Source organism: Symphalangus syndactylus, chromosome 1, assembly GCF_028878055.3.
Source record: "Symphalangus syndactylus isolate Jambi chromosome 1, NHGRI_mSymSyn1-v2.1_pri, whole genome shotgun sequence".
Lineage (NCBI taxonomy): Eukaryota > Metazoa > Chordata > Mammalia > Primates > Hylobatidae > Symphalangus > Symphalangus syndactylus.
The window spans coordinates 63427839-63448334 of NC_072423.2; the positions used below are offsets into that span (position 1 = coordinate 63427839).

At 47.7% G+C, this 20496-nt stretch overlaps 1 protein-coding gene across 10 annotated transcripts in view; it reads left to right on the plus strand.

Moving 5' to 3' along the window:
• Nucleotides 1-5159, plus strand: part of TMEM241 (transmembrane protein 241) — a 147766-nt gene extending 142607 nt beyond the window's left edge. For 5 of the 10 annotated variants that reach the window (XM_055236287.2, XM_055236301.2, XM_055236319.2 and 2 more), the window contains one exon: nucleotides 168-2208. In XM_055236287.2, the coding sequence (XP_055092262.2) occupies nucleotides 168-228 (61 nt within the window). In that variant the 3' untranslated portion in view covers nucleotides 229-2208. Of the gene's footprint in view, nucleotides 1-167; nucleotides 2209-2284 lie in introns of those variants that run through there. The other 5 variants (XR_008649994.2, XR_010115480.1, XR_010115465.1 and 2 more) reach the window with 3 other exon arrangements.
• Nucleotides 5160-20496: the final 15337 nt, after the last annotated feature.

A 20496-nucleotide genomic window follows, 5' to 3' on the forward strand; every position in this document is an offset into this window, starting at 1 on the left:
GGGATAGGAGCGATTCCTGGGCTTGACCTGGAAGCATGGCAATTCGGGCTGGTGATGAGTCACAGTCACAGAATGAGGGGAGGCACCCCTTGCCCTGCATATGTGGGCGCCAGGCAGCTCAGGGGTCCCAGGGGAGTGGAGAGCTGACCTTCTGCTGTTGTTTGCAGCCTCCTGCTCGGTGCACTTGGAGAGGCCTTGCTGGTTTTCTCAGAGCGGAAGAGCTCCTGAACAAGATGGTCAAGAGAAGGAGACTCACAGGCTGCTGCGGGAGAACATCACCCCTGGTCTCATAGCTCCCTGTTGAATGTGTCAGAAAGAGGAACGCAAGGACAGTGAGGCCAGGTGGGCAGGGCCATCACCCTCACCCAAGTGAATGTGGTGGTGGCTGATGAGGCCCAGGCCCTGGTGCTTCAAGGAGCATCCTTTCTGGGGGTCTGCAGGTCGCGGCAGAGGAGCGGTCTGTTACATCTTCCCACTTGGAGAACCTCTCTCAACCTGATTCTGCAGAAACAGGAAGTACAGGATTTCATGGGCTGGCTCTGCTCGCCTCGACTGAGCTTCATACTTCTGGATGCCACATGCTCTCTCCCAAACACTGCTTTCAGTGCGAGGTAGTGGGCCCTAAGGGGTTTGGTTGTCATTTTTTTTTTTCATTTTTAAAATTTTAAAATTTTTATTTATTATGATTTTTTAGAGACAAGGCCTCACTCTATATCACCTAGGCTGAAGCGCAGTGGTGCGATCACAGCTCACTACAGCCTGGACCTCCTAGGCTCAAGCCATCCTCCTGCCTCAGCATCCAGAGTAGCCGGTGTGCACCACCAGACCCATCTCATTTTTTCTATTTTTATTGTTTTAGAGATGGGGATCTCACTGTGTTGCCCAGGCTGGTCTCAAACTCCTGGGCTCAAGCAATCCTCACACCTCAGCCTCCCAAAGTATCGAGATTACAGGCATGAGCCACTGCACCCGGCCTTTCTCATTTTTATTTTTAAATTGACAGATGTTAACAGTGCGCATTTATCACGCACAACACAATGCTTTGGGAATGATTAAATCTAGCTAACAAATGCATTACCTCACACAGTTGTCATTTTTGTGGTGAGGCTTGGTTGTATGTTTTGTTTCATTCATGTTTTTACATCCTTGGAGTCTCCTCTGGGTCCGTCCTTTCTTTGCTGTCATGCTGGCTTGTCTAAGGCCCACCCCCACCTGTGTACGAGCATTTTAAACTCTGGAGTGAGTGACAGCCTTTTTGTGGTTGATGTTACTATTTATTTCCTGCCTCTAAACTTCTCGTGGTCCTTATAAACTTGTCAGGATGTGTGTTGCATTGAATTCTGCATGTCCTTGTTTTGCCCACCCTTAGGTTAAGCTGGTACTAACTTATCACCAGAGGAAACAGGGTTTGTGAGCACTGACAGATGTCTTCCCTGGGCAAAAAAATAAACAGTATATGTATACACACACACATACACATTTATATTTATATTTCTTAAAGCTTTTAATCTGTTTCATTCCCTGATATCTCAGAGATCTCAAATCATTGAACACTGAAGTATATTTTTGAGGCCAGATGAAAAATTGTATTAAAACCCATTCCTGGTCAGGCATAGTGGCTCACACCTATAATCCCAGTACTTTGGGAGGCCAAGGTAAGCAGATCACCTGAGGTCAGGAGTTCAAGACCAACCTGGCCAACATGGTGAAACCCTGTCTCTACTAAAAATACAAAAAAAATAGCCTGATGTGGTGTTTTGTGCCTGTAGTCCCAGCTACTTGGGAGGCTGAGGTAGGAGAATTGCTTGAACCTGGGAGGCAGAGGTTGCAGTGAGTCAAAATTACGCCACTGCACTCCAGCCTGGGCAACAGAGCGAGACTGTCTCAAAAACAACTACAACAACGACAACAACAAAAATCCTATTCCTTGCCTTTGTAGGAGTCAAAATAAATGAACTTCTTTTTTCTTTTTTTTATTATTATACTTTAAGTTCTGGGGTACATGTGCAGAACGTGCAGGTTTGTTACATAGGTATACACGTGCCATGGTGGTTTGCTGCATCCATCAACCTGTCACCTACATTAGGTATCTCTCCTAATGTTATCCCTCCCCTAGCCCTCCACCCCCTGACAGGCCCCGGTGTGTGATGTTCCCCTCCCTATGTCCATGTGTTCTCATTGTTCCAAAATAAATGAATTTACACAAAATGGTCACTTGTTTCTGAACCCACCAAGAAGGTTTAAGAAAATAATGACTAACTATAATTATTTCTGTTCCTAATAGATGTTTCAAATACCTCACCACTCTGCCAGGTATCGGAGAGTCTGGGCCATTCAAGGTGACCCATGAGTCCTCGGCAAGCAGGGAGCCAGGCCCTGTAGTGTTGAATACCCACGTCATTGATGGAGACCCCCTGCCCCTGGCATCCGGGAAATACGCCTTGTCCGTACGCAGCCCCATGGAGAATACAGTCAGCTCAGTCGGTGGCTGTTGTTGCTTCTGCATGTGTTCCCCAACTTGTTGAGAAAAGAAAGAGAAAAAGAAACAGATAGCGATGGATTCGTGTATTTGGAACTTGAGTACCTTAAATTCATGTCCCTGTCTTTTCTTGGTCTCTGCTTGTCATGTAAGGTAAAAATGCTAAGAGTGACCTTAACACATATGGCTTTCAACTTACTTTTGTTGTTGTTGTTTTGTCTTGTTGTTTGTTTCCATGAAAAATATTTATATTTTTTTTCTAACCTCCAGCTGATTAAACAGGTACCTTACACTTACGGATTTGGAGGAAAAATAATAGTAGCTGCCTGACATATCCTCTCACTTTGAAGAGTCTCTACTTTTTTTTTTTAATTTAAATTTTTTTTATTTTTAGTTCTGGGGTACATGTGCAGGTTTATTACATAGGTAAATGTGTGCCATGGTGGTTTGCTGCACCTAGCAACCCATCACCGAGGTACTGAGTCCAGCATGCATTAGCTATTTTTCCTAATATTCTCCCTCCCTCCCCACCCCCCGAACAGGCCCCGGTATATGTTGTTCCCCTCCCTGTGTCCATGTTCAACTTACTTTTGTTCTTCATCTAGGACGTCAAACTTTCTAGAGACTGAGGGTCAAATAGAAAATCTGGGTTTAGAATTGTCCTTAATCTCTTGCTCCCGTAAAACTCTATACAATGGAGACCAGTTCTTTTCCACTTGCAGAAAGTGGCATCTGTCCAAGTGTCATTTTCTACCTGTCTTTCCAAGTGCCATTTAAGCAAATGGAGGTTCTGATGACTGCAAAGAGCCATGCAGTTTAAACCCAGTCCTCTTTCCAGCAGAACTGGCCCCAAAAGCTTTTGCTGAGAAGTTTTAGATCCTTTTTCAAATGGTTCTCTAGCAAGCATGTGTTTGTTTTTGTTTGGTTGTTTGAATCACCTTTCAGAGTCCTGTTTGGTTGTTTTTTGTTTGTTTGTTTTGTTTCATTTTCTTGAGATAGGGGTTCACTGTGTTACCCAGGCTTGAGTGCAGTGGTGCAGTCACAGCTCACTGCAGCCTCAACCTCCCAGGCTCAAGCAGTCCTCCCACCCCAGCCTCCCAAGTGGCTGGGACTACAGGCACGTGCCACTACACCCAGCTAATTTTTTATTCTTTGAAGAGATGGGGTCTCACTATGTTGCCCCCTGCCCATTGTTCTTAAAATCTCAGATCTTTTCTTACATTGACACCAGCAAGAGGCAGAGGATAAGGTGTTTCGTCAGTATGGTATCAGTTTCCTTCAGTTTCTATTGGTTCTTGGGCCTTTTTATTCAAGCTTTAACCACCATCTTCTTTTTTTTTTTTTTTTTCGAGACAGAGTCTCACTCTGTCACCCAGGCTGCAGTGCAGTGGCGCAATCTCGGCTCACTGCAAGCTCCGCCTCCGGGGTTCACGCCATTCTCCTGCCTCAGCCTTCTGAGTAGCTGGGACTACAGGTGCCCGCCACCATGCCCGGCTAATTTTTTTTTTGTATTTTTAGTAGAGATGGGGTTTCACTGTGTTAGCCAGGAAGGTCGCGATCTCCCGACCTCATGATCCGCCCACCTTGGCCTCCCAAAGTGCTGGGATTACAGGCTTGAGCCACCGCGCCCGGCCTAACCACCATCTTCTATGCCCAAGTTCACATGCTCAGCGCTGAATGGTGAGCCCAAATACCTGAACAGTGGAGTGGCCCCCTCACTGTAGCCCCAAGCTCTCATTTTCTGCTCGGGGAGTCTCCAGGTAACCCCACACTCTCCCTTTACCCTTGGGTCCTGTTTGGTGCCTGATGACCTTAATCCTTGCTGGACCCCAGTCAGAGCCTTGGGATTTTGGGTTTTTTAATTTGTATAAATAAAGAATATGCTTTCTATTAGGAGAGGCAAGGTTGTGTACAATCGTGTATTATTACTAATCTGCTGTGGATATAAAGAAAAATAAGGGCCAGGCACGGTGGCTCAAGCCTGTAATCCCAGCACTTTAGGAGGCTGAGGTGGGAGGATTGATTGAACCCAGGAGTCTGAGACCAGTCTGGGCAACACAGTGAACCTCCATCGCTACAAAAATAACAAATAAAAATTAGCCAGGCATGGTGACACACGCCTGTAAGTCCCAGCTACTCAGGCGGCTGAGGCAGGAGGTTTGCTTGAGCTCAGGGGTCAAGGTTGCAATGAGCCATGACTGTGCCACGGCACTCCAGCCTGGGCAACAGAGCCAAACTCTGTCTCTAAAAATAATAATAAAAGAAAAATAGTTTATTTTCTTTCCTTTGCCTTTCTTTCTGTTCTCTTCAATATCGGCAGGGGAGTATTACAGAAAATATTGGTGTTAACCCTGGGGAGGGAGTTCTTGTAGCTTTAACCCAGATCCAGACTCCTCTTTCTGCCCACATCCAGACCACTGAGCTTGAAACAGAGAAGGGCCCACCCAGTGCCTCTAGCCCTGTGCTGTCCAGTGTGGATGCCCCTGGCCACCTATGGCTTTGGAGCACTGGAGTGTGGTTGGGCCAAATTCAGATGGGCTGTAAGTGTAAGAACACACTGGTTTCAAAGACTTAATATTTTTAAAAAAGAATGTAAAATATCACATCATTTTTCTATTGATTACATGTTGAAATAATATTTTTTATATATTGGGCTGAATAAAATACACTATCAAAATTACTTTCTCCTGTTTCCCTTTACCTTTTGTAATGTGGCTGCTAGAAAATTTTAGTTTATAGATGTGGCTCCCATGATATGTCTGTTGGTCACGGCTGATTTATATTCATTCATTCATTTATTTTTGAGATGGAGTTTCGCTCTTGTCGCCCAGGCTGGAGTGCAATGGCGCAATCTCGGCTCACTGCAACCTCTGCCTCCCAGGTTCAAGCGATTCTCCTGCCTCTGCATCCCAAGTAGCTGGGATTACAGGCATGCACCACCACACCTGGTGACTTTTGTATTTCTTTTTTTTAGTAGAGATGGGGTTTCACAACGTTGGTCAGGCTGGTCCCGAACTCCTGACCTCAAGTGATCCACTCACCTCGGCCTTCCAAAGTGCTGGGATTATAGGCGTGAGCCACCACGCCTGGCCTTATTGCTGATTTAGAGCAGTTCATCTACACTGGGCCCAGGGAAGTGGCAAAAGAAGGGGGTGTTGCTGGTGGTTGCTGGGGTTATTGACCCAATAATAATATTTAAGATTATAGTTACTGATGCCTATTTCATGCCAAGCACTGTGCTAGGTACTCTCCAGGCTCCCTCTCATTGATTCTTCCCAATGGTAGTGCAGGGGACATTCTCTTCATTTTACCAAGGAGATCAGAAAGACTCAGTAACTTTTCCAGGCCCACCCAGCTGGGACTCGAATCCAGGTTATTCAAAGCCCATGCTTTCAACCTTCATGCTAGAGAGTTCTGTTGAGAAGGAGAAATGAGGTCCCCGTGTCTCACAGGAGTTGTCAGTTCTCCAAGAAGTGCTGAGGTGTGGATTCCTCACATCTCTGAGGTGATTTGTGACTCTCCTCCTGAAGGCCATGCTCCTTCCCTTTGCCACCGGTCAGGGTCTGTGGCCTGCACTGCAGCTGCCTTCCCAGAGTGTCCCAGTTTCTTTCCCCAGCCTCCTCCCTTGGGTTCTGTCTGAGACTCTTCGTGAGTGGGGTTGGAGCAACCAGGAGCACTGGGGAAATGGCACTGCTCTCACCTGAACTATCACTCTGAGTGTTTCCAGAACACGCAACCACTGTTTGTTGGTTCTCAAGCTTGGTTGCAGGCAATGGCATGTTGAGATAGCTGAGGAGCTCGAAGGTTGAAGGAAAAGCTGCAGCTTCCGGACCCTGAGAGACAGTGTCAAGAGAGGACACCATTCTTTTCTCTGGGTCTGCATGCCCAAAAAAGGGAGTACAGTCACAGATTGGGGTGAAAGCACAAGCAGGTAATACCGTAAGCAGTTAGTCATGCTTGGAACCTGACATCTCTATTGAGAAGTTGCCTTGGACAAAGTATTGAAATAGGATATGGAATTGGCTGGAAGTTCACATAGCACCATTTCCATCACACCCTATTGGCTACAGGTAAGTCACAGAGACAGGTAAGTCGCAGAGAAGTTCAAGTGGCTGGGACTCATTTGAGGTTACTTAATGGTCCTTTGATCCTTGTTCTGGGGAAAGCCAGTCAAAGGGGTGAGACTTTTGGGCTTCTCCTGACCCCACCCAGTGTCCCTGGCTTCAGGCTGTGTCCCTGAGCCCAGCCCGGAGAGAGGCAGTGGTGGCTTGTCTCCAAAGATGCTCCACCTCCATCCCAGTGGTATTCATGCTGGTATACAGTTCTGTTCCTTTCTCTTGGGTCTGGGCTGTCTCTGCGACTTACCTGTAGCCAATAGGGTGTGATGGAAATGATGCTATGTGACTCCCAAGGCCAGGTCAAAGCAGCCTTGCAGTGTCTGCCTTGGTCTTCTGATAGCCTCAGAAGCCCTGAGCTGTCGTACAGGAGAGGACAGGCATGGGTGCTCCAGGAGACAGGCCCCACTGAGCCCAGCCTTGCAGCTGTCTTGCCAAACCACTCAACTCATGAAGGAGGCTATCCAGATCCTCCAAACCAGCCTATCTGCCAGCCGAGTGCCATCAGGTGACCTCAGTCAGTGCCACATGGAGCAGAAGAATCACCCTGCCCAGCAGTCCCTGAATGAATTCCTACCACAAAAGCATGAGATATGGTAAAATCATTTTAAGCCACTAAGTTTTGAGACAGCGTGTTATGCAACAATAGAAAATAGAGCTGAGGCCCACTGTCCTGCCCTTTCTGCAAGATGCTGGCATAAGTGGGCTGTCCTCTGAGACCCTTGAACTCTGTTCTTCTCGGGCAGATCCAGTCTGGGCTCTCTGAGCCCCTCCCCTGTCTAGACTCTTATTCTAGGAGCACTGTTCTCCACTGCAGCTGACCTCAGCCCAGACTCTGTCCTTGGAGGAAGATCCCACAGACGGTCCATGACTTGTTTAGACCCCATTGCAGGGCAAGACCCGCAGCCCTTAGCCATTGGCGCAAAGTACGTCATTCATTCAAAAGATACTGAGACCTACTGAGTGCCAGGCTCTGTTTTAGGATCTGAGGATATAACCACAAATGAGATGAGCCCTCCTGGAACTTACTTTCTAGTGGCAGAGACAGGCAACAAACATGGGAATAGAATTTCAAAATGATGGGTGTGGTGGCTCACGCCTGTAATCCCAGATCTTTCAGAGGCCGAGGCAGGTAGATCACCTGAGGTCAGGAGTTCAAGACCAGCCTGGCCAATGTGTTGAAACTCTGTTTCTACTAAAAAATAAAAAATAAAAAAAATTAGCAAGGTGCAGTGGTGGGCACCTGTAATCCCAGCTACTTGAGAGGCTGAGGCAGGAGAATCGCTTGAACCCAAGAGGTAGAGGTTGCAGTGGGTCAAGGATGCGCCATTGAACTCCAGCCTGGGTGACAGAGTGAGACTCCATCTCAAAAAAAAAAAAAAAAAAAAAAAAAAAATTTCAGAGTGAGTTATATGCTTTTAAGGTAATAAGGCAGAAAAGGGAGACAAAGATGGATTCTCCTGAGGAGATGATAGAAGGTGAGGAATTTCTCTTCCAAAATATGCAGAATCACACACACCCACTTAGCATATAGTCTGGGGGGATTTGTTCTCCCTGAAGTCTGAGGACCTCTCTGGGCTGTAGATTTCAGGTGAAGGATGACTGAGTGAGATATGTTTTAGGGGACACACAGGCAAAGTCCAGAAGCCCCACAGGCAGACACCACCCCCTTCCCCACTGCTGGTTCTGGGAGGCCAGGGCAATCAGGCCTCCATGGGCCCTGGGCAGGCCCTTGCTGGCTGGCTCTGGGATGCTCTAAGTCTGGCACAGGAGAGAAGATAGGCAGATTTGAAATGGACCCCATGGTTAATTTCAAGGGCACGAAACGTGTGGGAGGTGCTGAGGAAGTGCCAGGAGGGAAGGTGCACTCTCCAGCTGTGTGGCCCGTCACCAGGCTGGCTGGGGCCTCTCATGCTTCACCCACGCGGCATCTCACTTCATACTCTCCAGGGGCCTCTGATGGAGGACGTGTATCTTTCACGTGCGTCCATGTGAAGAGACCACCAAACAGGCTTTGTGTGAGCAATAAAGCTGTTTATTTCACATGGGTGCAGGCGGGCTGAGTCTAAAAAGAGTCAGCGAAGGGAGATAGGGGTGGGGCCATTTTATAGGATTTGGGTAGGTAAAGGAAAAAGGGGGGTTGTTCTCTGGCAGGCAAGAGTGGGGGTCACAAGGTGCTCAGTAGGGGAGCTTTTGAGCCAGGATGAGCCAGGAGAAGGAATTTCACAAGATAATGTCATCAGTTAAGGCAGGAACAGGCCATTTTCATTTCTTTTGTGGTGGAATGTCATCAGTTAAGGCAGGAACTGGCCATCTGGATGTGTACGTGCAGGTCACAGGGGATATGATGGCTTAGCTTGGGCTCAGAGGCCTGACATTCCTGTCTTCTTATATTAATAAGAAAAATAAAATGAAATAGTGGTAAAGTGTTGAGGCAGTGAAAATTTTTGGGGGTGGTATGGAGAGAGAATGGGCGATGTTTCTCAGGGCTGCTTCGAGCGGGATTAGGGGCGGCGTGGGAACCTAGAGTGGAGAGATTAAGCTGAAGGAAGATTTTGTGGTAAGGGGTGATATTGTGGGATTGTTAGAAGAAACATTTGTCATTTAGAATTATTGGTAATGGCCTGGATACGGTTTTGCATGAATTGAAAAACTAAACGGAATAAGAGAAGGAGAAAAACAGGTATTAAAGGTTTTAGAATTGGGAGGACCTAGGACACTTAATTAGAGAGTGCCTAAGGAGATTCAGCATAGTCCTGCCAGCAAAGATTATTTATTTACTTTAAGAGTTGACAGTGGCGGTTTGGGGATAGCACCAGGAGGTATCAGCTGTGATGGCTTGGAGAAACAGTGTAAACCAGCAGTGTAAACAAGAGCAGGGCACGTATGAGTAGTTGAGAACAGTGAGTAGGAGTATGACTAGACAGAAAGTAGTAGGGATGTCAAGTTTTTTGGGGCACAGTCTAAGTTGGTCTGGTGTCTGGGATGAGACTGGGGCCTAATAAAAAGGAGCGTCCATACAGGAGCTTAAATGGGCTGTACCTTGTAGCATTCCGAGGACAGGCCTGAATTCTGAGAAGGGAAAGTGGTAAAAGTATTGTCCAGTCCTTTTTAAGTTGGTGGCTGAGCTTGGTGAGGTGTGTTTTTAAAAGACCATTAGTCCGTTCTACCTTTCCTGAAGACTGAGGACTATATGAGGGTTATAAAGGTTTCACTGAATACCAAGAGCCTGAAAAAATGCTTGGCTGATTTGACTAATAAAGGCTGGTCTGCTATTGGACTGTATAGAGGTGGGAAGGCCAAACCGAGGAATTATGTCTGACGGGAAGAAATGACCACGGTGGCCTTATTAGACCCTGTGGGAAAGGCCTCTACCTATCCAGTGAATGTGTCTACCTAGACCAAGAGGAATTTTAGTTTCCTGACTCGGAGCATGTTGAGTAAAGCTAATTTACCAGTCCTGGGCAGGGGCAAATCCCTGAGCTTGATGTGTAGGGAAGGGAGGGGGCCTGAATAATCCCTGAGAAGTAGTAGAATAGCAAATTTGCCAGTCCTGGGCAGGGGCAAGTCCCTAGGCTTCATGTGTAGGGAAGGGAGGGGGCCTGAATAATCCTTGAGGTGTAGTAGAATAGCAGATGGAACACTGAGAGGTTATTTCCTTGAGGATAGATTTCCACGATGGAAAGGAAATGAGAGGTTCTAAGAGGCGGGCTAGTGGCTTGTACTATAGCATAGCCTGCCTTTGCTGGTGTATGGCGATTAGGCCTGGTGGAACTGCCATCAATAAACCAAGTGTGATCAGGGTGAGAAACAGGGAAGAAGGAAATGTGGGGAAATGGGGTGAATGTCAGGTGGATCAGAGAGATGCAGTCATGAGGGTCAGGTGTGGTATTAGGAATAATGTGGGAGGCCAGATTGAAGTCTGGGCCAGGAACAATAGTAATTGTGGGAGACTCAACAAAGAGTGAGTACAGCTGAAGGAGCAGGGGGAGCAGAAAGTATATGCATCAGGTGTGAGGAAGAAAACAGATTTTGGAAATTATGAGCGCTGTAGAGAGTGAGTTGAGCATAGTTTGCGATTTTGAGGGCCTCTAAGAGTATTAGGGCAGCAGCAGTCGCTGCACGGAGACATAATGGCCAGCCTAAAACAGTAAGGTCAAGTTGTTTGGACAAAAAGGCTACAGGACGCGATCCCGGTCCTTGTGTAAGAATTCTGACTGCACAGCCCTGCACTTCGGCTGTGTGTAATGAAAAGGATTGGGATGAGTCAGGGAGAGCTAAGGTGGGGGCAGTCTCTAAAGCTGTCTTCAAGGAATGGAAAGAGGAGTGGGGAAAGGATTTAGGATCTATGGGGTCAGCTAGGTTTCCTTTTGTGAGTTTATATAATGGTTTTGTTAGGATGGCAAAACCAGGTATCCAAAGGCGAAAGTATGCAACCATGCCCAGGAAGGAAAGGAGTTGTTGTTTTGTAAGGGATTGAGTTTGGGAGATTAGTCGGACACGATCAGCAGGGAGAGCACGTGTGTTTTTATGAGAATTATGCTGAGATAGGTAACAGATGAGGATGAAATTTGGGCTTGACTGAAGTAATGGGGGCTGTCTGTGAAGCTTTGCGGCAGTACAGCCCAGGTAATTTGCTCTGCCTGATGGGTGCCAGGGTCAGTCCAAGTGAAAGCGAAGAGAGGCTGGGATGAAGGGTGCAAAGGAATAGTAAAGAAAGCATGTTTGAGATCCAGAACAGAATAATGGATTGTGGAGGGAGGTATTGAGCATAGGAGAGTATATGGGTTTGGCACCATGGGGTGGATAGGCAAAACAATTTGGTTGATAAGGCATAGATCTTGAACTAACTTGTAAGGCTTGTCTGGTTTCAGGACAGGTAAAATGGGGGAATTGTAAGGAGAGTTTATAGGCTTTAAAACGCCACGCTGTAGCAGGCGAGTGTTAGCAGGCTTTAATCCTTTCAAAGCATGCTGTAGGATGGGATGTTGGCATTGGGCGCGGTAAGGGTGATTAGGTTTTAATGAGATGGTAAGGGGTGCATGATCGGTCGCCAAGGAGGGAGTAGAGGTATCATACTTGTGGGTTAAGGTGGGGGGATACAAGAGGAGGACGCAAAGGAGGCTTTGGATTGGGAAGAAGGGCGGCAATGAGATGTAGCTGTAGTCCAGGAATAGTCAGGGAAGCAGATAATTTAGTTAAAGTGTCTCGGCCTAATAAGGGAACTGGGCAGGTGGGGATAACTAAAAGGAGTGCTTAAAAGAGTATTGTCTAAGTTGGCACCAGAGTTGGGGAGTTTTAAGAGGTTTAGAAGCCCAGCTGTCAATACCCACAACAGTTATGGAGGCAAGGGAAACAGGCCCTTGAAAAGAAGGTAACATGGAGTGGGTAGCCTCCGTATTGATTAAGAAGGGGACGGACTTACCCTCCACTGTGAGAGTTACCTGAAGCTCGGCGTCCGTGATGGTCTACATGGCTTCCGAGGCGATCAGGCAGCGTCAGTCTTCAGCCGCTAAGCCGAGAAGATCTGGGACGGAGTCCGTCAGAGAGCCTTGGGCCAGAGTTCCAGGGGCTCGGGGAGTGGCTGCCAGGTGAGTTGAACAGTCCAATTTCCATCCGATTTCCAGTGGGGTCCTGCACAGATGGGACATGGCTTAGGAGGAATCCTGGGCTGCAGGCATTCCTTGACCTGGTGGCCAGATTTCTGGCACTTGTAGCAAGCTCCTGGAGGAGGCGGTTCTGGAGGAAGACCTGGCCACTGCGGTTTAGGCGTTTGGAAGTTCTTGTGTGCTGGAGATGTGGCTGGGGTTTGTCTCACAGTGGAGGCAAGGAATTGCAACTCAGAAATATGTCGCTGCTTGGCTGCCTCGACTCTATTATTGTACACCTTGAAGGCGAGGTTAATTAAGTCCTGTTGTGGGGTTTGAGGACCGGAATTTAATTTTTGGAGTTTTATTTAATGTCGGGAGCAGATTGGGTAATAAAATGTATATTGAGAATAAGACAGCCTTTTGACCTTTTAGGGTCTAGGGCTGTAAGGCGTCTCAGGGTTGCTGCCAAACGAGCTATGAACTGGGCTGGGTTTTTATATTTGATGAAAAAGAGCCTAAACGCTGTCTGATTTGGGATAAAGAAAAAGGAGCATTAACCTTGACTATGCCTTTAGCTCCAGCTACCTTTTTAAGAGGAAATTGCTGGGCAGGTGGGGGAGGCCTAGTCGAGGAATGAAACTGTAAGCCAGACCAGGTGTGAGGAGGGGAGGTAATAAAAGGATTATAGGGTGGAGGAGCAGAGGCTGAAAAGAACTGGGACTTAGCTTGGCCTGGCGAGGAGGGGAGGGGTCAGATAGGTGTGTAGAAAAAGAAGATTAGAAAGACTCAGCGACGCTTGGGGTTGGGACTGAGGGGACAGGCGGAAGGGAAAGAAGGAAGATTTGGGACGAGTTGCATTGGGAACAGACTAAGGAAGGCCTGGTGTGTAAAAGAAAGCCTGGACGTCAGGCACCTCAGACCATTTGCCCATTTTACGACAAGAATTATTTAGATCTTGTAGGATGGAAAAATTGAAAGTGCTGTTTTCTGGCTATTTGGAAGTACTGTCGAGTTTGCATCGGGGTCAAGAGGCATTTCAGAAGAAAATAAGATGCTTAGATTTTAGGTCAGGCAACGGTTGAAGAGGTTTTAAGTTCTTAAGAACACAGGCTAAGGGAGAAGAAGGAGGAATGGAAGGTGGAAGGTTGCCTATAGTGAAGGAGGCAAGTTTAAAGAGAAGGGTAGAGACATGGAGAGAAGGGGTTCAAGGGTTCTTACCCTCCAGGAAAGCGGGAAAGGGGTCGGGGCGTGGAAATAAGGGGTTGGGGCGCAGATAAGAGGTCGGGGCGTGGAATAAGGGATCGGGGCCAGAGATAAGAGGTCAGGGTTAGTGCCCCTCCCCCAGAAAAGCAGGACTTGCTGCTAAGGGTGAAGGCTGGATGTGTACGTGCAGGTCACAGGGGATATGATGGCTTAGCTTAGGCTCAGAGGCCTGACAGTATCAGTCTCATTTTGTGGAGGAGACAGACACAGGAGGTCAGCACCTTCCTGAAGGTCCTTGGCTGGCTAGAGGGGCCATCTGCCCATGCATCGCCTGCCTCTTAACTCTCACAGCGTTCTGCCTCCCCAACAGGAGGCTGGAGTTTGGAAGGCTGAGTAGACAGGACCAAGTCAGAGGTGGAGAAGGCCAATCATGTTCCAGGAATGAGAGGGAAGGTAGGTGGCACCAGCCCTGGGGTATGACTGAGTGTAGGGACAGGAAATAATATTTGCCAGTGTGGTTAATGGAAAAACCAAACTCTGTAAAATGTTTTAAAGAGGTTTATTCTGAGTCAATATGAGTGACTGGGCCTTGGGAAGCAGCCTCAAGGGGTCCTGAGAAAGTGATCCCAAGGCAGTTGGGTTACAATTTGGTTTTATATACATTATAGGGAGACAGATGTTAAAGGCAAAGATAAAAACCAGTACATGGGAGGTATACATTGGTTTGACCGGAAAGGCAGGACAACTTGGAGCAGGGACTTACAGGTCATAGGTAGATTCAGAGATTTTCTGATTGGCAACCCGTTGAAAGAGTTAAGATTTGTCCCAAGACTTGACGTCAGTAGAAAGAAATGCTTGCATTAAGATAAGGGGAATTGTGGGGGTCCAGATTCTTGTTATGTAGATGAAGCCTCATAGGTAGCAGCCTTCAGAGAGAATAGATGGTGACATAGCAGGCTGAAGCCTACTGGGCTGCATTCCCAGAAGGCCAGGCGTTCCTAGTCACAGGATGAGTTAGGAGGTCAGCACAAGATACAGGTCGCAAGGACTTTATTGATAAAACAGGATGCGGTAAAGCCTACCAAAACCAAGGTGGCAATGAAAGTGACCCTTGGTTGTCCTCACTGCTCGTTATACTCTAATTATAATACATTAGCATGCTAAAACACACTCCCACCAGCACTGTGACAGTTTACAAATGCAATGGCAACATCAGGAAGTTACCCTATATGGTCTAAAAGGGGAGGAACCTTCAGTGCCGGAAGAATTGCCCATCTCTTTCTAGAAAAACTCATGAATAATCCACCTTTTGTTTAGCATATAATCAAGAAGTAACTATAACTATACTCGGTTGAGCAGCCCATACCACTGCTCTGTCTATGGAGTAGCCATTCTTTTTTTCCTTTCCTTTTTTTTTGAGATGGAGTCTTGCTCTGTCGCCCAGGCTGGAGTGCAGTGGCGCAATCTTGGCTCAACGCAACCTCCGCCTCCCAGGCTCAAGTGATTCTCCTGCCTCAGCCTCCTGAGTAGCTAGGATTACAGGCATGCACCACCACACATGGCTAATTTTGTATTTTTAGTAGAGACAGGGTTTCTCCAGGTTGGTCAGGCTGGACTCGAATTCCCAACCTCAGGTGATCCGCCCACCTCAGCCTCCCAAAGTGCTGGGATTAGAGGCGTGAGCCACCATGCCTGGCCTACTTTCTTTTCTTTTTCTTTTTTTTTTTTTGTTTTTTGGTACTGGGTCTCTGTGTTGTCCAGGCTGGAGTGCAGTGGTGCAATCTCAGCTCACTGCAGCTTCAACCTCCCCAGCTCAAGCGATCCTCCCACCTCAGCCTCTTGAGTAGCTGGGACATGCACCACCATGCCTGGCTAATTTTTGTATTTTTTTTTGTAGGGATAGGGTCTCACTCAGGCTGGTCTCCAACTCCTGAGCTCAAGCAATCCTCCCACGTTGGCCTCCCAAAGTGCTGGGGTTACAGGTGTGAGCCACCGTGCCCGGCCTTCCTTTACTTTCTTAATAAACTTGCTTTCACTTTATGCACTTGCCCCAAATTATTTTTTGCGTGATGTCCAAGAACACCCTCTGGAGTCTGGATCAGGACCCCTTTCCGGTAAGGTTATGATCTCTCTTTTAATGTGAATGCTCGTCAGTTACACCTAAATTCCAAAAGGGAGGGGGTATAACAAGGCGTGTCAGACCTCCTTTCCAACCATGGCTGGGAATTCAGTTTCTCAGGTTTCTCTGGGGTCCCCTCAGTCAGTTGGAGGGCTTAGGATGTTATTTTTGATTTACAGTGCCCACCATGCACAGTGCAGGTGCCTCCTATCTGTATGTCACCTGCTCATGACCCTAAAGGGGCCAGCACACAGATGAGGCCTGCGAGCCCCTGACAGGAAAGGACACTTCCCCAGGGTCATGCATTCTGCATTTCTAAGCCAAGATTCTAAAGTGGCTTCCAAAACCAGCCCTCCCTCTCACCTCCCCATGTGCCAGGTTGTTTCTGGGCATTGCCCACCACTCCCACCCCTAACCTGGGGTCACTGGGTTGTGGACAAACCAGAGAAGACAAGCTCCCCACAGACAGCCCTCACTTGGGGGCCCCAGGGTGCTGGTGCTTGGCCCAGGCGTTGGCTGCCTGCAGGGCAGCTCCAGATCCTTGGACCTAACAGCAAACCACTGGGGAGGCCAAGTCATTCTGGTTCTTGCACAAGGCTCCCTCTATTCTGGAAACATCTCAGCGATGGCAAACATTCCGCTCTCCCCAGTGAGCCCAGCGAATCTTTGCTCCTGCTGTCAGCTGATTTTCAGTGGCCGGACTCACAGTGGTTTACCCTTAGTAAAACAAACAATGGCATATAAACCTAGGCCAGTTCTATCCAGGATCAACTGGGGAGGAGTCTGAAGGAACTCCCCTGCCACCCAACTTCCTTGGCAGCAGAGGGTAAAGTCTCATTTAAGCAGTTGCCTGAGCCAAAAGGAATATTTGAGTCATTGGTTTCCTGCTCTCTCTGAAAGGCCCACAGGGTTAGCAAAGGCAAAGTGTCTGCACATGCGTCTTCGTGCCCTGATTGAGCCTCGGGGAAGCCGTGGAAGCCCTTGGGATTTCAGGAGTCAGTGCAGGCACCACTCACCTGGACCAGTTGATTTGCATGGCAAATAGAAGTTAAGTGGAGCTGTTAATGAAAAAGGGCTCCTGTAAGTGGGAGATGGAACCAGGGTTCTGTCCCAGGCATTCTCACTATCCTGGAAAGTGATTTCAATCAGCCCTTCATTTATTTCCTCATTCCTTCTTTCATCAGATACAGATTGGATGCCCACTGGGTGCTGGTCTTTGTTACAGACGTCTCCGCTTTGTCTAGCATGGCTGTTCTGCCACCCAGCCAAAGCAGCCACTCCTATTGCTGGAGGCTGCAGGCCCATTGCACTAAGTTGTCCTCAAGGCAAAATCTCTCTGGTTCTGGCAGAAACAACTCCGGTGACTTTCTTTGTGATTGTAGACGTAAAGCAAACACACGCTGCCTGTTCTCAGGGAGGCCCTGTGTCTTCTTAGACACACAGAGATTTTTAAAAAATCACAGCTTTGGCCAGGCACGGTGGCTCACTCCTGTAATCCCAGCATTTGGGGAGGCCACGGCAGGCAGATTGCTTGAGCTCAGGAGTTCGAGGCCAGCCTAGGTAACCTGGTGAAACCCCATCTCTACTAAAAATAAAAAAAAATTAGTTGGGCGTGGTTGTACACACCTGTGGTCCCAGCTATTTGGGAGGCTGAGGTGAGAGGATCACTCAAGTCCAGGAGGTCAAGGCTGCAGTGAGCTCTGTTTGTGCCACTGCACACCATCCTGGGTGACAGAACAAGATCTTGTCTCAAAAAAAGTAAAATAAATAACAGCTTCATAGAAATATAATTCACATGCCCTAAGGTGTACCCACTTAAAGTGTACAATTCAGTACACTTTAAATTCAGTAGTTTTTAATGTATTTACAGAATTCTGCAACCGTTATCACTATCTAATTGTAGAACATTTTCTTCACCTCAAAAAGAACCCCCATACCCGTTGTCATCCCGCCCTCCTCCCCTCCACTGACCTAGGCAGCCACAAATCCACTTTCTGTCTCTATGGATTGGCCTGTTCTGGAGATTTCATATGCACAGGATTGTGCAATGTGCGGGTTTTTGTGTTAGGCTGAGGTTTTTAAGTGGTTCATATACCTCTATTAAAAGCTGCCTTCCCTACCTGGGGGTGGGGAGAGGGGTGGGTGGGAGTCCTCCACACAGGGCATGGAAAAATTGGGGGTTGGGGGGGGACTCAGGGACCCTGGAAGCTGGAGATAGGTGAGGGAGCTCCAGAAGAGGAGACAGGAGGGGCATGGTCAACACTCCTCCAGAAACCTGGTGGCTGGGTTTAAGTTTTATTTTTCAGCTACTGCCCTACGTTATCCTCAGGCCTTTAGTAAAGTCTGTTATGCACGACAGTCTCCTGTTGCCTGTGGCCTGTGCTTTGGGGAATAAAGGGTCTGGGTCCCATTTTGTGGTGAAGCTGGACAGGGGAGAGTAAAGTGGTCACCACTGTCAGGTGGCCCCACTTTAAGCTTTCAGCTCTTGGCAGCCGTCCTCCCCAAAGATCTTGAAGATACAGCCAAGTCAAAATTGTTGTATCGTGTTCACGTGTGTAGCAACTACTTCTGAAATATCCACTCTAGGGAAGCATTCTCTCCCGGCAGAAGATTACAGACGTGGCTGGTAGAGGAAGCCACTCTGACAGGACAGATTCAGGTGCACACAGGTCATGAGGAAGGGAACCAGAGCACAGAGTGGAGAGTGACCCTGAGAGCTGCCGGCCTCAGCCTCAGTACCCAGCCACAGCCTTGGTCTCACAGTGGAGACCTGTTAATAACCTCACCCCAGGGCAGGAGCAGACCCAATGGACAGAGGTCTCAGAAAGCAGTCTGCTTGTGCTGGGCTTGGTCCCCACCTGTGCAGTCCACTGCGTGCACACATGCCCACCCCAGCCGAGGCCCGTCTGCAAGAACAAGCTCAGCCCCGCTGCCTGCAGTGCAGGGTCTGGTGCATGGCTCTGGGCCCTGTGCACAGATGCCCATTGCTTATCAGCATGCACTTCTTCCTCTTCCTGAATGGATTCATTTCCTAGGGCTGCTGTAACAAAGAACTGCAAACTTGGTAGCTTCAACAACAGAAATTGACTGGGTGCAGTGACTCACACCTGTAATCCCAGCAGTTTAGGAGGCCAAGATGGGAGGATTGCTTGAGCTCAGGAGTTCAAGACCAGCCTGGGCAACAAACATAGTGAGATCCTGTCTCTATTTAAGGGGAAAAAATTGTGTGTGTGTGTGTGTGTGTACATATATGTGTGTGTGTGTGTGAGATATTAAATATATTTTACACATATATATGTCTCTCTATATAACAACAGAAATGTATTGTTACTATAGTTCTGGAGGCTGACAGTCCAAATTGAAGGCCTCAGCAGGGCTAATTCCTTCTGAGGGCTGTGAGGGAGGGGTCTTTCCAGGCTTGTCTCCTTGCCTTGTAGATGTCTGTTTCCTCCCTGTGTCTTCATGTCATCTTCCTTCTCTGTGTGCCTGTATCTGTGTCCTATTTTCCCCTTCATAGAACTAGGGTTCCACCTTAAAGACCTCATTTTAACTTGATTACCTCCATAAAGACCTTGTCTCCAAATAAGGTCACATTCTGAGGTACTGGGAGTTAGGACTCCAGCATATATTTTTAGGGGATTCATAGCACTCAGTAGCAGAAGTCTGATCTTATTTAAGAGGCTATGTATCCAGCTAATGGATTGCCTTTCCCGGCATCCCTAGCAGCCCATGCAGTTTATATGAACAAGTTCTGACTGATGAGATATAAGCAGAAGTTGAAGGGGGAGATGTTGGGGACAGTTCCTTAGAAGAGTCTCAGACAGGTAGAAGAGGCCCTTTTCTCTATCTTCTTCCTGCTTCTCACCTGGATTGAAGATGTGATTCCTAGAGTTCTAGCATCCATCTTGGGCCTTGAGGCAAGTTTGAAGTTGGAAGCTGTGGTCCAAGGATAGTGGAGCAGAAGCTGAAGGAGCCTGAATCTCTGAGAAGACAAAGGCACTGCCAGATCAGCCAGACCACCCACCTCCAACCCTTTCTCCTTTTGTTTTTTTTTATTTTTTATTTTTTTTTTTATTGAGATGGGGTCTTGCTCTGTCACCCAAGCTGGAGTGCAGTGGTACAATCACAGCTCACGGCAGCCTCAAACTCCCAGGCTCAAGCAATCCTTCCAGCCCAGCCTCTGAGTAGCTGTTACCACAGGTGAGCCCCACCACACCCAGCTAATTTTTTTTCGTTTTAATTTTAGTAGAGTTGAGATCTCACCATGTTGCCCAGGCTGGCCTCGAACTCCTGAGCTCAAGTGATCCTCTCACCTCGGCCTCGCAAAGTGCTGGATTATAGGCTTGAGTTACCACACCCAGCCCTAATTTTCTTAATGATAAAAATGGGCGTTATAATACCATGGCTATTTAAATCATGTTAGACATGATTTCATGTGTAGCATTTAGCACCAGGCCCAGCACCTGTCGAAAATGATAGCCATTATTAGTTTGATTACTAATTTATAGTAATTATAGCCCCTAAGAAATGATGGATTATAGTAATTATAGCTCCCAGGAAATAGAGGATTATAACCCCCAGGAAATGATGGCCATGAATAGTTTGATGACTACACTTTCTAGTAAATTGCTGTTCTGCTCCTGGTGTGACACCACACTGACTTCTGAAAGCCAGACTTTTGCTTTTTCCAAAGACCAAGTCTCTGACTTATATGCATTGTGTTCATTAAGCTCCCATTGTACTCTCTGCCTTCTTTTGGTCTTGAGAACCTCATCAGCACATGTAGTCCCTAGGTTGTGTGGGTTCCAATTCCCTTCCTGGCCCCTTCTGGGACGGTTCAGCCTTCTGTGCTCAGCCAGGACACCAGATGAGTCAAGATGGGGGAGTATGTGGGGCTGTACATTCTGCCCAGTGGTTTTGATCAGTGGAAGAGGGTCTTCCCAAGAAGAGAGTAGGAAATCAATTGATTGGAAAGATAGACCCATTTTT